This window comes from Ambystoma mexicanum, chromosome 9 (assembly GCF_040938575.1).
Source record: "Ambystoma mexicanum isolate Mex_15411 chromosome 9, UKY_AmexF1_1, whole genome shotgun sequence".
NCBI classification, from domain to species: domain Eukaryota; kingdom Metazoa; phylum Chordata; class Amphibia; order Caudata; family Ambystomatidae; genus Ambystoma; species Ambystoma mexicanum.
The window spans coordinates 1,484,430,916-1,484,447,731 of NC_090931.1; the positions used below are offsets into that span (position 1 = coordinate 1,484,430,916).

General features: G+C 45.5%; 1 protein-coding gene across 1 annotated transcript; it reads left to right on the forward strand.

Annotated features, from left to right (window-relative positions):
• The first annotated feature begins 15,471 nt into the window (after window positions 1-15,471).
• LOC138487507 (major royal jelly protein 5-like) lies at window positions 15,472-15,948 on the forward strand. The gene has a single exon (XM_069614012.1). It carries the CDS (start codon window positions 15,472-15,474, stop codon window positions 15,946-15,948), a length of 477 nt encoding a protein of 158 aa, XP_069470113.1.
• The last annotated feature ends 868 nt before the right edge of the window (window positions 15,949-16,816 follow it).

Below are 16,816 nucleotides of genomic sequence, written 5' to 3' on the forward strand. Positions count from 1 at the left end.
TCTAGTCTCTGGACCTAAAACTGGCATGTTGCCAACTTTTTCAAATTCTGATTTTCAATGCTTACTTCAGTAGTTTGGTGGCAAACCTAATTTCCAAAACCGAACTGCCTATGGAAATAAGAAGCAAACAGCTCTCAGATACCTTCACACCGAGACAGCAAACTGCTCATGGGGCTTGAAATGGCAGTTTGCCAATTTTTCCAAATTCACATGACAGTTTAATTATTTTCAGGTTGAAGCCATTCTAAACCATTATTTCGACATACATTTTTCTTTTCAGTGAGAGAACTATTAAGAGACATCATGATGTATTTTTGTTAGATTAGACTTGCAATCTTCCCTGACTGGTGACCCTGAGTTTAGGGTGGTAACGGGTATTGACACAGCATCCATATATAACCTGTGTAACCCCTCGTACTTCTTTGGCCAGGATAAGTGGATCTATTAAAGCATAGAGGAAGGGTGAGATGAAACCTTTGCAGGGGGATTTGAAAAGTTTATGTTTTGCCTGCAATCCTTTTTTGGTCCAAGGCTCTAGATCACTTTCAGGTTGTAGAGTTACCTACCCATAGAAGACATGGACATTTTCACACACACAAGAGTAATAACCATTGGTACATAGATTTACCCAGAAGGTGGACACACAACACTATTGCTTTGCAGTAGTAGGCCTGTCAGGCGATCCGGGGTAGTAGTTTCTGTTGTGCTAAAGCACCGACACCCAGCTTTCTCCAGATTCTGGATTTCTGGTACAGCGCTATTATCTGCCACAAAAGCTGCCATAACTCCAGGTGGGCATCTAGACCGCCTTTGGGTTGAAGGTTAGACTCTAGCATGCAGGGTATGGTAAACATCATGGCAAGTGGCCCTTTCTCAATAGTGCTTGGCTCTTGCCAGCTTCTGGCCTAGTGAAGTGTTTCCTTCTCAATAGTGCCTGGCTCCTGGGGGTTTCTGGGCTATAGCCCCCAGCAGGATACTTGCACTGCTAAAGGTCAAGGATTATTGGCTTAGCTACCTGATGTTCTCTTTTCCTATACGTGTAGAGGCTCACACATCAGATGTTGAGAATGCCGTCCTAACTCTCACTCTGCATAACCTTTCTGCCACCTATCGCAATGTGGCAAGGGATTGAAGAGGCTCAATAATACCTGCCATTCTCTGGGCCCTTAAGTGAGGTGCATGGTATTGGCTAATGTTCCCTGAGCCCAACTCCTGTCCATATCTCTCCCCTCTTTTCTATCACTATGTTCAGGCGTGGTGTGTTTCCTAATCTGCTAGGATTTCTATTTGATGGATTGGTGTTATAAGCACAGGTGTAGGGCTCAGAAAGGGTGCTCGCCATGTTGAGATTAGACAAATCCAAAATGGTGATCGTATGGTACCATGGCCTGGCTCCCTCTCTGGTCAGTGATTCTTTCCTTGCCTCTGGGTATCCCACGCTAGTTTCTCGCTACCATTTACAGACCCCTGCTTCCCATTAGATTTGAACCTGTGCTCCATCCCAGCCGTCCAGAACATTGGGCCACCTCCATCTTGTAAGTGGATTCAATGGGAAGAGCCGAACAAGTGAACATGTTATGCTCTGTCAAGTACCTTCTGAACACACATGCACACACCAACTCCACGATGACATGTGTTGGAGACCACTGACTCTTTCTCCTCCATAGGCCCATGTGGAGGGGCACTTCATCATCCCTGCATAATACATTTCCATCACATCAAAAAGGGATGTACTATCTTAATTGGGTGGCTGCGGATGTCGGGCACAACATGGAGGAGCGGAGACGGCTGGAGGAAATCCATCTACCACCTCCAAGGGTAGCACTATGAAGTGGCGAGGTCACCCTGACCGATGGGAGTCCTCTAGGCCACCTTCAAAATCCCCTCAATAGGGACTCTGTCACAAGGGTCGGGATACCTTCTAGGCCCTGACAGATTTGATGCCATGTTTACATTGTCATAGCAGAATGCCCAACCATCAGCAGGGCACAGAATGCTCCTGTGTACTGTTGCATTCCATTTGCAGTAGAGTTGCATGTGCAGCAGGTGTATAGTGGAGTTTTGTTTACAGTATCTTTCCACCTACTGTAGTGTTCCATTTACAGTAGAGTTGCATGTGCAGCGGGTGTATAGTGGAGTTTTGTTTACAGTATCTTTCCGCCTACTGTAGTGTTCCATTTACAGTAGAGTTGCATGTGCAGCGGGTGTATAGTGGAGTTTTGTTTACAGTATCTTTCCACCTACTGTAGTGTTCCATTTACAGTAGAGTTGCATGTGCAGCGGGTGTATAGTGGAGTTTTGTTTACAGTATCTTTCCACCTACTGTAGTGTTCCATTTACAGTAGAGTTGCATGTGCAGTGGGTGTATAGTGGAGTTTTGTTTACAGTATCTTTACACCTACTGTAGTGTTCCATTTACAGTAGAGTTGCATGTGCAGCGGGTGTATAGTGGAGTTTTGTTTACAGTATCTTTACACCTACTGTAGTGTTCCATTTACAGTAGAGTTGCATGTGCAGTGGGTGTATAGTGGAGTTTTGTTTACAGTATCTTTCCGCCTACTGTAGTGTTCCATTTACAGTAGAGTTGCATGTGCAGCAGGGTGTATAGTGGAGTTTTGTTTACAGTATCTTTCCACCTACTGTAGTGTTCCATTTACAGTAGAGTTGCATGTGCAGCGGGTGTATAGTGGAGTTTTGTTTACAGTATCTTTCCACCTACTGTAGTGTTCCATTTACAGTAGAGTTGCATGTGCAGCGGGTGTATAGTGGAGTTTTGTTTACAGTATCTTTCCACCTACTGTAGTGTTCCATTTACAGTAGAGTTGCATGTGCAGCGGGTGTATAGTGGAGTTTTGTTTACAGTATCTTTACACCTACTGTAGTGTTCCATTTACAGTAGAGTTGCATCTGCAGTGGGTGTATAGTGGAGTTTTGTTTACAGTATCTTTCCACCTACTGTAGTGTTCCATTTACAGTAGAGTTGCATGTGCAGCGGGTGTATAGTGGAGTTTTGTTTACAGTATCTTTACACCTACTCTAGTGTTCCATTTACAGTAGAGTTGCATGTGAAGTGGGTGTATAGTGGAGTTTTGTTTACAGTATCTTTCCGCTTACTGTAGTGTTCCGCTTACTGTAGTGTTCCATTTACAGTAGAGTGCCATATACTGTTGGGTTCCATGTTTAGTGGAGTTCTATTTACAGCATCTTTTCACCCACAGTAGTGTTGCATTTACAGTAGGATGTAGAGGAGGAGCCAAGTACCCCCACCTCAACCGTTCCGCCCCAATTGATATATGATATGATATGCTATTTTATTTATATCGTTTTCGTACACAGGTGTTTCAGAGCGCGACCAGGCAAAAGGAGGGGAAATGGGGAGAACAAAAACAACGATCTTACTAGGCCCAGGGCCAATGAGAAGTATTGCCTGTATGTTGGAAACCAGAGTATGTGCCATACATGGAGCAGTTGAAACGACAAAGGCCAAAAGGAATCCTAGAGGCAAGATTCCCATTGGGGAAACCATACCTGTTATGAGGAAATATGATGGCTGTTTAAATGAGATTCCTGAAGAAGCAGAGCAAATAAATGGTCAAGAAGAATGGTGACATCACCAACCATTGCTAAAGTAAACGTCACACAGAGCTGAACTGACATACCAACAAGAGATGCAGAGCCCAGAGAATGCAGATATTCTATAAGGCATCAGGAAAGTACCAGGGATAAGTGACATCTTGGGATCACGATGAAGAAGCTTATGCCACAGAAACAGATGAAGACATTAAGCTATATTACACGTGTACAGATGCAAACAAAACGCAAGCAGACAAAGTCATCTTGAGGCTAGCCTCATATATATATATATATATATATATATATATATATATATATATATATATATATATATATATGCATATGGACAAGTAAAGGATAGATATTTCCACTGTGCATTATAGCAATGCTTGACTTCAGCAAGAAGGCCAAGAAACGCTAATTTTCAGAGTGTCGCAGTCGGAAAAGCAAATTGAATTACAAAGTGAATCCCAGCAGACAAGGCTGGATGAGCCAAAGATGCCATGGTCTTATCAAACTGGAGTGAACTGACATTGGATACAAATCGTGTGAAAGAACAGAACTCCTGTTCAGAAGGCATGAACCAGACAAGGAAGACGTCAGAGGTCTATTAGAAAATAATATTAAAATGCACTAAAAGCTCGATTCCTTGGTCTCCAGTCACATGGAAGGATGAAGATGGACAAACGAGATGGCCACACCTACGCAAGAGGGCAGCGCGTGCTTTCACTCCCTAAATTTCTCAGAGCTAAGAACACTCTCAAGGCCGAGCTTCAAAGCCTAATTGAGAGTAGACCACTGAGGTGATGATAGATTGATATGCTAATTGGTGGGAAGCAATAGTTAAAGCGAGCTCACCAGCACCTGGATGGCCAGCCTGCATGCTGTTAGACGTAGGTGGAAAAGTACTGATGAAGGTTAGAATGCCAACCAATAGTAGGGGACGGTGTAATTAGGAGTCCTATAGTTGTGTAAACCAATGGGATGTTGTGTATTTAGTGATGTTTATAGTAGTCATTCATTTTAAGGGGAGGGCTTAGTTGTCCCACCTGATGTTAAGTAACCAATCACATATTCACACTTTTTTAGATTAGTATGGTTCATATACTTAGTTGTTCACTCAGAGCCAATCACCCATACTCATAGGTTTTTGTAGTTTGACACGTAGGATGACGTTAGTAAAACGTAGGTTAACGTCATTGATGATGGGTTTTGTGTATAAGATCTCTGTTTTTTCTAAAATGCATTGAGTAAGAGGATCAAGCAAGTTCGTTGATGTTCGTTATGCTCCTTGTTTTAGATAATTGATATTGAAACAGTTTTCCTTTTGCCAACTGCCTGAGTCGTTTCGATTATTGATGTATGAATACAAATTTGCATCCCCGTCCATCTCCAGGGTAATTGGTACTCATCTTAAAGGGCTGGGTTATCCAGTTCACTTGGTAGCAGGGAGGATGGTTCAGAGCCATCGACAAAAGTCCCAGAAATATTTGACGACCTTTGCGATTCGGCTGAAAGGACGTGAAGCTCCCCGTAGATAATGGTTAGTGTAATTTGAAAACACTTGCAAGCTGATCGGACAGGTAAGGTTGAAGATGTAAAAGAGGCGTACGATCCCGAGAGTGAGAAGACGAGAATGTGAGTGGTGAGTAAAACCTGAGCGAGTTGGCAAAGCGTATGGCTGATGAGTGAAGGAAAACGTGAGTAACAGAGGGAGCCGGGATAAACATAATGAGAGAATAAGAGTGTTATATATATGGTGAATAGATATTGACTTGAGTGTGACCCCCCGCAATAGAGCATCGTGAGAGAGGCCACGATAATAGAATACACCCTGGCCTGTCTTTTAAAGAACATATCAAAAGAAATTTGAACCTAGAGTCCCATAGCGGATGACGTAGAAGACGGATTTGATTAAAGACGAATCTAAAGAGGTTAATTTTGACTCTGTATGGAGTATCTTAGAGGGCAAGATGAGTCTTAAATAGAAGATCGTAAGGGATATATGTGACTGTTCGTGTCTGTCTGTTTTATGTGATTATGAAAAATGATGGCGTCATAAGGGGAAAAAAACGAATTGGTTGTTTTAAATTGAACTTGATGGTTATTTTTGAGCAAGATTAAAGTAAAAATTGTGATTAACGGGATTGGAGCCTGCAACGAGTGGTGCACGCTCATATTATGTTGTTTTTCTGAAACGTACTTTTAAAATCTGTGATTAAAAGCAAGTGAGTGTCAAACAGGTTAAGAATAACGAGTTGAGAATGGAGGATTTTACTCCACTTGTGCACCCCTGCAAGCAATTGCCGAAACATGCACCTAAGCTTAGACAGTACAGTGCGGAATGGGTTTAAGGAACTGCAGATAAAATGTTGAGACCGTGGCCGCAAGGAGGGTCACTATCGAAGGCAGTCCTGCAGCATATGATTACATATTTGCATGCAGCGTACACGGGAAAAAAGCTGGTCAAGCGATTAGCTAGCTTAGAGCTTTGGAAGATGTACCAAGAGGAGCGTGATGAGCCGTCTCCTGTAGATTGGATACTTAATGTATGCAAAGATGGGGATGAGGAACCCTCTGCTCCCCCTACCCCAGCGGAAATAGAAGATGAAAATAAGAAAGACGATGGGTTATACCCATTGAGGGAGCTTAAGGCAGCAACAGGGTATAGTAACCTGGCATATGAGTCGCCTACGCAAAGTAGTGATGAGGGCCCAGAGAAAAATACAGAGAGAGATGTAATCTCTAAGGTCCCGAGGGACAAGGAGAGACGTGATAAAGAAAGAAGTGATCGAGCAAGGACATCTCTAGATATAGGAAGAGAAATAAACAGATGGAAGGGAGAAAGAGATAAAGCTGATGAGTTAGCACTCTTGCAGAACGAATGGATGGGTGGCCAGATTTTGCTCAAACTCGATGGTAAAGGCATCGAGGATGTAAGGCAAAGAGAAGATCAAGACGAGCAAGATGAAAAGGACAAAGAAAGAGAGGAACGATTGAAAGACGAAGGAGAAAAAAGAACAGCTAGGCAAAGACGAGAGCAGTTGTATCAAGAGGAGCAATTGAGAAAACAAGAGAGAGTAGAAGAGCAAAGAAAATGTGATGACAGACAAAGAGCAATCAATGAGCAGGAAAGGCTAGAATGAAAAAGAATAGAAGAGGAGGAACAGAAGTTAAGGGACAAGAGAATACAAAGACGAAAGGAGGAGGAGATACGAAGGGCAAACGAGAGAAGAAATATGAAGATAAAAGAGGATGACAGGGTAAGAGAGGAAGCAAGAAAGCGTAGAGAGTTTGATGATCACATAGAATGAAAAAGCAGGCAGAGAGCACGTGATCTTGATCGCCTCAAAAAGGAGATAAGGGATCCAGAGCCAGAAGTAGCATGGGAGGATACAGAGGAAATTTTCCAGAATGCGAGTCATTACCAGGCTCATCTAGAGCCAAATCTAGAAGATGAGTTTGGCTCTAGGAGCATTGGAGAAGTGATCGATAAAGTATATCATGAAATGAAAGCCCAGAAAGACTCCAAGGGGAAGGGAAAAAATGATTGACTTGAGAGTACGCAGTTATACGACACAGAGGGAGCCTAGTGTAGTACGAGGTAGAAGGAGTTGTCTTTAGATAGACTGACTCTAAACAGCGATGGAGAAGAGAGAAGTTGCACGAGTTGGGCACAGGAAATGTCAGACAAAGACAGAGAACGTTCCGTGGGGTAGAGAAAGGGGATGTATGCAACCCCGAGGGAGGTTTTTCAATCGATTATGACGTCAGATGGTCAGATTTGGACGTACCTATACCTCGGTCGTCAAAATCATTGACGCAGTTAGACCAACCTAAAGGCAAACTCCATGGTGAGAGGGGGGAATCGCCACCATATGTGAGCAGATTAAGATCGCTACCAGTAAGAAGGCAGTGTGGGAATATTGTCCCTGCGGTGGACAGACTGATGATGAGAAATGAGACTGAGTTTGGGGCTTCACAGTTTCCCTTGTTAGAAAAAGGAGGGGCCAGACCACAGTACATACCGTGGCCCCAGATGGACAAGGATAGCATGAGGTGTAAACTCTCGAGTTTGACTTTTGGTGCTGGGAAGTGGATACATGAGTTAGAGAAAATGACGGGAGGAAATACGTTGGCTATAGGGGACATTAAGGGTCTCCTGATCGCCATCCTTGCAGAGAGAGCTGATGACGTATGGGCAAGGGCAGGATATGCTGGTGTTACTACAGTTAACACTACTCACAATGGAGCACCGCTCAATAACTGTAGAGCATCGGTCTGGAAAGCGCTTAGACAAAAAAGATGAAAGAAGGGGATGATCCGCTTGTTTACATTCAGAATTTCCAATAGCAGTGGGCCTTGGAGACGCGTGAAGCTTGGGGAAAATATATACCTGTGTTCTATCATATATTGTGCTAAGGGCTACCAGACCCGGTACAGAAGCAGGTCAAGAAGTTAGTGGTTATGGAAGCCAAACCGTGGTCGGAGATTCAGCTGCCAATTGCGCATTATTGCAGACTCTTGCAAGAAAAGAATTGCAAGAAAGATGACGCTAGGAAAGGCGAAGAGGCAAAGTTAGTGCAAAAGAAATTGTCCAAATATGCCATTGAGGGGGAAATACTGACCAGTGTAGACGAATCAAATTCACAGCAGACCATGAATATGCCACAGGGGAATAACCAAAGGCAGTTTGATCAGGGCAATGATGGATTTGCTCTGCGAGGAAGGGGAGGATTTAGAGGAAGAGGTTTTCAGAATAATCAAGGGAATTGGCAGAATAATCAGGGAAGCTTCCAGAATAATCAAGGTGGGTTTCAAAATATGCAGAATGACAGTCAAAACATGCAGGATGGGCAGATCAGGAGGCCTCCTAAATGTTTGACATGTGGTACGAAAGGGCACCTTGCTCGTATGTGTAGAAGTCAAGGGTTCGTACAAAACGGTCAATTTTTAAGAGGGGGGACTTCAAACCCACCTGCGTATTCACAGCAGAGTGGAGACGGGTTTGCTCAGAATCAAAGGATGCAGAAACAAGTGCTGAGAGTGCAGCAAGTCTTACAAACATAGCAGGTAGCAGTCAATCCACCACAAGGGCAGTCGCAGCATTCCCCCATGCAGATTCAGCAGAGTACAAGTACAGGACAGTTAATGAATCCTAGAGTAGGGGGTGTCACTGTCGATGGAGGGAATCCTTTTACAGGTAATGGAATGAGTCTGTACCCGCAATAGGACAGCTCACTGGGAGAACTGATGTGTTCAGTACTATCTGCAATGCCAAATCTTCACAAGGAACCGAGGGTAGGCGTCAATATAGGAGGCAAATCTTTTTTGTTTTTAATAGACATGGGTGCAACTCGCTCATGTATTTGAGAGGGGACATTTTCGATGTCTGGAAATGCCATGAATACTCAAGGTTTTACAGGGGCTACAAGTAAAGTTCCTTTTACTGAAGAATTACCAGTCTCTATAGGGGACGGTGACATGTCGGTGCCGTTGCTATATTCGAGGCAGACACCTGTCAATATATTGGGTCGAGATTTAATGACAAAGTTGAATATGACAATTTCGTTTACAAATGAAGGCATAGTGTGTTCAACACCAGGAATGCATTATTTAAACGTGAGCGAATTCATTATGGCATTTGGAGGACAAGTGGCTATGCGGGCAATACCTTTGGAGCCAGAGGTTTTTCATTATGGAGTATGCATTCTGTTGTCATGGCTACCAGGCCTAGTAGGCAGAACTATGAGAATACATGATGAATTTTTGTTTAGACCAAAGATACCTATGCGTGAAGAAGAGGGTCACGTTTTTCCCTTAGAGCTACAAGCAGCCATTGCTTTGCACCTATTGATATTGCCAATAGGTGCAAGGGTGCTACTGGATCCAGTTCCTGGGGGTGGACTAGTGAGGGAGGATCACCTTGATTGGGGGTCCTCAGGAGTGGGGGTGGGACACCGACGGGTTAGACATGGTATCCCCCTTCCTTCAATAACTCTTCCCCATCCTACCATATTGGACATTCGAAAACACTTCCCCCCTTTCCTAAAATGAGCACTTTCGCACAACGGATTAACACCAGATCCGTTTACCTGACATGTCCCAATACCAGGGTCAGACAATTGATGAGAATTACGCACACCTGACAGCCCTCTCCCTTCCCCGCAGGGATAAAAGGTGGAGCAAGAGAGCATAGTACGAGCAAGGCAGACCGCACGATGAGACAGCTATCCAGACCCAGCAGTTCAAGAGGAGGAGAAAGGCAGCAAATATCGATAGGCTGATAAGGAGAGACACGACCTTGCCCTTTTCAACAACATCCTGCAAACCCTCCAATTAAAGAAACTTAAGACCGATTACAATAGCCCAAGTGTGCTGCAACAGATGTCAATGATACCGTCCTTGACTCCAGTTACAAGGAAAGCCATGCGGTTCATCACAGCCAGTGAGTCGAAGGGTGAGCCGATAAGAGCCGGGCTGCAGTGAATGAAAGTCGTAAAGTAGCAAATTGAACCAAGTTCAAAGAACTGTAAAAGTGTTAAGGGGAGACCAGCTGCAGAGGGAACCAGTCCCATGTGGGTGGTAACTCGAGATACTCTGGTCGATCCCCATCTGAGTGAAACTACAGATACAAGAAGGTTGTAGGAGAGCCGTCAAGATAGGTCAAAGTGGTCATACAGGCGGTCAAGCAAAATCCGTGTACAGTCGAAATCCTTTGACCTAAGAACTATAACGGAAGTAAGGGAAGTGAATCATGTGAACATTGAAACTATAAGTGAATGTGAAGTTGGCAAGAGGGAACCCGGAAGAGGGATGCTGACGATAAGGGGGCAAGTCTAAAGTCCCAAGAAACAGTGTGTTGACAAGAGTGAACCCGGCCGTGGGATGTCCGCTGGAACTGTTTAAAAAGACATTAAGTTTTGTGAAGAAAGGAAAAGCTATAGTGAACCCAGTGGAGGGAGGCTGAAAGTTAAGAGGGGTCTGGGCACGGAAGAGGGGGACCCAGGGGTGAAGAGGCCTCACCCTAAGTGACACCAAGAAACAAACTTTCATTTTGTAGAAAGAACATTTATTTTGTTACTTGTCAGGCAAGAGACTTTCAAGGGAAATGAGACTTGGCCATCGAGGCTCCTGATAAACTGGAACAGAACTGTCGACTCGTGCTGAGGAAACTTGAGTGTGTGCAGTGCTCCAAGATCCCACCTTAGCCCGTGCTCAAAACGTGGGGACGGGAGACCCATGCTACCGCATCCTGACATATTATTTGTGAGCACTTCTTTCTTTTCTTGCAAACTATCCCACACCCCTTTTTGTATTAGTTGTAAGGTTTGCAAAATAGATTTCTTAGTATAGGCCCTTTTTATTTGACACAAAGCCACCAGGACTGCCTTATTTTCAGTTGATGGTTGACACTTGCACCCATCTTAGATTTAGATTTATGTTTATCTTAGGCGTTTTTTCACCCTGCAATAATTGTTCAATAAACACTGTAGAACTGTGATCACTTGTGTCTGTCTTTACTGTTGCCACCATGAGTTCCTTACACCTCTTCATCTCATATTCTGAAATTCCACATGTAAAAACCAGTAGGGTGACCTATTCATCCAGGGGAAAGATGAAGTATTAAAGGTTTTAGGCGGGGATACATGGGAGACTAAACTAATCCTTTTCCAGGAAAGGGGTAAGGCCAGTTCATAGAGTACTGGGTTGATCTTCTGTGTTAATCTAAAGGGTCCCACATACTGTGAGGTTAATTGATGGAAGCAGCCTTCTGGATAAACATGTGCTTCATAGCTGACCTTGAGCTCCGATTTGGTAGTCCAGGTTCTCCTTGTAATGCTTATCTGTAGCTTTTTTGGTTTGTCACTGGGTGGCCAAAGAGTAGTCATGGCTCTAATATGGCCTTCTTGGATAGTGGTGACAAGATTTTCCACGGATGGTACATTGGTTCTGGGGGCACCCAGAGAGGAAATTCCTTGGGATGATACCGTAAGTGCAGAAAAAGGGGCTAGTACATAACAAAGTATGGACTGAGTTGCTGCAAGCAATTTCCTCCATAGGTAACAGGTCCACCCAGCCGTCTGGAACTGAAGAATAAAAACACCAAAGGTTGTGTTCCATGGTTTGATTTACCCTTTCAGTCAGTCTGTTCGAATATGGATGAAATCCCGAAGACATGCCCTTCCTTATGTCCAACAATTAAAAATGGTTGACAAAATAACAAGGTGTACTGGGTACCTCTGTCAGAGATCACTACAGACGTAAGTCCGTGGAGTCAGAATATTTCCTTTATGTAATCCTGGCCATCTCTGGAGCAATGGAAACCTTGACAAGGGGATTAAAATGCACCAGTTTCGTGCATGCATCTACTGTCACTGGTCTGGTCATATAACCTTGGGATGGAGGAGCTCCAGGAAGAAATGAATTACTATAATCTGCCATGGAGCTGAGGGTAAAGGGGGCTGCTGTTGCTTTCCCACTGGGAGGGATAAAGGCTGTTTTATCTGAGGATATTCCGTACATGAAGCAACAAAGGCGTTTGTGACTGTACGCAAGTGTACCCCCAAAAGGAACATTGTTTTAGCTGGTAACACCATAATGTCCTGCTGTTACACTGTCATTAGAGAGAGCGAGCGATAGGACTTATTGTGCGTGAGTTGCAGGTAATAGAAACTGATGTTCTCGATAGAGTAAACCATCCTTTATTCGGTAGAGTGAAGTATCAGTAGTATTTGGATGCTATTGCCGGTATTTGACCGGATGTTGCCTTATTTGTTGAGGGAAAGTTGAGACTGCATAAGCGATGGTCTCACCCTTCAATAGCACCTCTGGGTGCTTACGGTTTATCTCTGGGGGAATGTCTTTTCGTGAAACCACATCTGACACCACTTTGTTGGATCAAGAAATGTAAATCCTACTGGGCACAAAAGTAAGCCCAGGGATCGTTCCTGCTGGTTCAACCCTCACATTGTTGTGGAATATGAAAGGTTTATAGGAACCATTCATGTTTCCACATGTCGTGCTCCTAGAAACAGGTGACACCCTTCTTTACAGGGGGATTGTATAGCCAGCAACTCATTGTCCATGACTGTGTAGTTTCTTTCTTTGAAAGATCTTCTATGAAGTAAATACGCTAAGAGAGGCGCCTTTCCGTCAGCTTGCCGGATGGCTCCTACCACCCAATCAGAAGCGCATGCTTCAGCGATGAACGGGCGTGTGATGTCTGCTTGGCAGAAGAGGGGTGATGTGGTACACCTTTCCTTTAGTTGGGTAAATTCGTTCTCGGCTTCAGGGGTCCAATAAAACAGAGACTCCTTCTTAGTAATCTAGTATGGGGAAGCGTGCAGGAAGAATATTGGGGAATGTCTCGGGAGGATAGCTTAGGGGCAACGTGCTCGCCTTGGAAGCACGATCCCCGGGGCCGTGCTTAGAAACCTCTGGGTATTAAGCGCTTTATTAATAACCAAACATATAATTTCATTAATATACTGTAGAGATTTGCAAATCTATAGAGCACTGTCTATCTTTGGGGTTCTTTGGTGTTGCCCATCTTTCTATCACTGCCTCCTTTTTGAGATCTAGCCTAACTCTTTAGAAAGGATATATCCCAAATATGGAACCCAGGTGGCCGCAGATGTGCATTTCTCTGGTTTGACCAGCAGTTTGTTCTCCCACGGGCGGTATAGCAGCTCCCTTATGTGTTTCACGTGTTCCTCTGACGTTCCGGAAAACAGCAAGATAAACGCAGATCCTCCAAGGTAAGGTTGACGAATTTTTGGATCACTGTGGTGGCATTGGGCAGCCGAGAAGTCATTACGAAGTACTCAAAATGCCCAAAAAGTGTTCTGAAGCCCGTCTCCCTTTCGTCACGGATTTTATTCTTATAAGGTGGTAGGCCCCACGAAGGCCCAGCGCAGTGACGGACGAGGCTCCCCGGACAGCCTCCGAAATGTCTTGGATTCAAGGTAACAGGTATGTGTCCTTCACCGTCACTCTGTGCATGGCTTGAAAGTCAAGGCAAGGACATAACTACGTCCTGCCTTTTTTGGGGACGAGAAAGAGGGAAGTGTCACCTGGAGATTTTGCCTCAGTAATAAGTCATTTATTGAAATTGGTGCAGCAGTGGTCCTTTAAGGCCTCATTTCTGGGATTGACGTGCCCGAAGGGCCCAGAAGGGCCTGGCAACTCTTCTATGGCACAATCATGCTCCCAGTGTGTAGAGAGTGACCTCTCCCCAGTGCCATTACAAATCTTAAGCATATTCATGATATTCTATTGACACTACTCGACTGAGCTGCTGCGGTTACCAGTCATTTGGTCGACAACCAAATGGTCGAATGACCATTTGGTCGACACCAAATGGTCGAAATCCAAATGGTCGAATTTTCTTTTATTTATTTTTTTACATTTTTTTTTTTACCAAACAAAACGAAAAAATATATATAAATACATTTTTAAAAAATTTCGACCATTTTTTTTTCGACAATTTGGTTTCGACCAAATGGTCATTCGATCTTTTTTTTTCGACCAAATGAGCGGACACCAGCTGCTGCCCCTCTCGAGTAATCCAGGCCTTGGTTTCCAAGTCAAATACCCTTGTTGCTCACAATGCATCTCTCAATGCAATACTTAGATCCCCAAAAGATGGCCTGTCCTAACCAATTAATAAAGGCATTGTATGGCTGTAACCATTGAATTCCCAAAACTGCTCCAAAGTGGGATGCTTTTAAGAAGTTGACTATGATTCTTTCTTGGTGGGAATTGATCTTCACTGTAGTTTGAGCGTCTGCTCCACAATTGGTAGAAAAATGTCGGAGAAGAAAAAGGCTTTCTTTTTTGTTTAAGGGGGGCTTGACTCAGAAAAGGCATTTTAACAATAGGAGAATTGGTCCAGCACTTTAGGGGTGTACATCAATTCTCTCTACTGGCTGAGAGACAGGTTTAGAGTTTCAGAGAACCCTGAGAACCTTAGTCCACGCCTTGTCCATGAAGAGACCAGCGGCTCTGCCGTCTACTAGGGCAGCGATGATATACGTACCCGATTCCACAAGGAGTTCAACTTGGAGAACAATGAGAGAAGGTTCGGTGTATTCTGAGATACAGAATGACTGCCTATTGTCGCCCGATCGTCTGTCCCTACTTCAGTTGGGAGCTCTCATTTTCCGATCCGCTGGTGATGCGAAAGGGTCACTTGTGCACCAAATGGTCTTTAGCAGCACAATACATGTGAAGACCTTCATTTCTCCAAAATCTCATTTCCTCTTCAGAAAGCGGGGGCTTTGCATATCCCATCAGCGTTGGTTCAGGCGCTGTCTTTCCGGACGGGGTTCAGATGGAATTGTAGCCTGAGGCATTGGGAGAGGGGGAGGCCAGGTTCTCTTCTCTTCTTTCCTGGAGGCCAAAGTCCAGCTGTAAAACATTGCGATGCGTTCAGTCATGGAAGCGGGACGGGGGACTATATCCAATTAGACTTTTAGGTTCAGTTGACAGTGCAGCAATGTCTGCCTTCAGGGCTTGAACCTCTGTGCACCTCTGTGCACAGCGCCTGTACTGTCGTGACCAAATCCAGCATCTGGGCCATGTTTTCAGATGGTGGTGGGTGTCGCAAGCTGTCCCGAGATTTATTTCAATCTTCACTTGCCATCCTCTTCTGGGGCTTGTGCTTTGAGAAGAGGAGGGGTGCAATGCCTAAAGTAGCCCCATGTTCCCCACCGCATTAGAGCCAGAATGAGTCCAGCAGGGTCTGAGGAGGAATGCCGTATGGAGCGAAAAAGACCCAACAGCTCAAGAAACCCTCCATAGGTGGTGAAGTGACATCTTGAGCTCGTGGCAGAGGTGGTCTTCAAAGTTTGCAGTAATTAGGGTGACTTATAGCTCAAGCCCAATACACTCAGAATGAAGGACAGGCAGGAGAGGAAGGACAGGCAGGAGAGGATGAACAGGCTGGAGAGAAAGGGCAGCCAGGAGAGGATGGACAGGCTGGAGAGGAAGGGCAGACAGGAGAGGAAGGGCAGACAGGAGAGGAAGGACAGGCAGGAGAGGAAGGACAGACAGAAGGACAGGCAGGAGAGGAAGGACAGGCAGGAGAGGATGGACAGGCTGGATAGGAAGGGCAGTCAGAAGAGGATAGACAAGCTGGAGAGGAAGGGCAGACAGGATAGGAAAGGCAGACAGGAGAGGAAGGACAGGCAGGAAATGAAGGACAGGCAGGAGAGGAAGGGCAGACAGGAGAGGAATGGCAGACAGGAGAGGAAGGACAGGCAGGAGAGGAAGGGCAGGCAGAAGAGGAAGGACAGGCAGAAGAGGAAGGGCAGGCAGGAGAGGAAGGGCAGACAGGAGAGGAAGGACAGGCAGGAGAGGAAAGACAGGTAGGAGATGAAGGACAGGCAGGAGAGGAAGGGCAGGCAGGAGAAGAAGGATAGGCAGGAGAGGAAGGACAGGCTGGAGAGGAAGGGCAGCCAGGAGAGGATGGACAGGCTGGAGAGGAAAGGCAGACAGGATAAGAATGGCAGACAGGAGAGGAAGGACAGGCAGGAGATGATGGACAGGCTGGAGAGGAAGGGCAGACACGAGAGGAAGGGCAGACAGGAGAGGAAGGACAGGCAGGAGAGGAAGGACAGACAGGAGAGGAAGGACAGGCTGGAGAGGAAGGGCAGCCAGGAGAGTATGGACAGGCTGGAGAGGAAGGGCAGACAGGATAATAACGGCAGACAGGAGAGGAAGGACAGGCAGGAGAGGATGGACAGGCTGGAGAGGAAGGGCAGACAGGAGATGAAGGGCAGGCAGGAGAGGAAGGACAGGCAGGAGAGGAAGGACAGACAGGAGAGGAAGGACAGGCAGGAGAGGAAGGACAGGCAGGAGAGGATGGACAGGCTGGAGAGGAAGGGCAGACAGGAGAGGATGGACAGGCTGGAGAGGAAGGGCAGACAGGATAGGAACGACAGACAGGGAGGAACGGCAGACAGGAGATGAAGGACAGGCAGGAGAGGAAGGGCAGACAGGAGAGGAAGGGCAGACAGGAGAGGAAGGACAGGCAGGAGAGGAAGGACAGGTAGGAGATGAAGGACAGGCAGGAGAGGAAGGTCAGGCAGGAGAGGAAGGGCAGGCAGGAGAGGAAGGACAGGCAGAAGAGGAAGGGCAGACAGGAGAGGAAGGACAGACAGGAGAGGAAGGACAGGCAGGAGATGAAGGACAGACAGGAGATGAAGGACAGGCAGGAGAGGAAGGTCAGGCAGGAGAG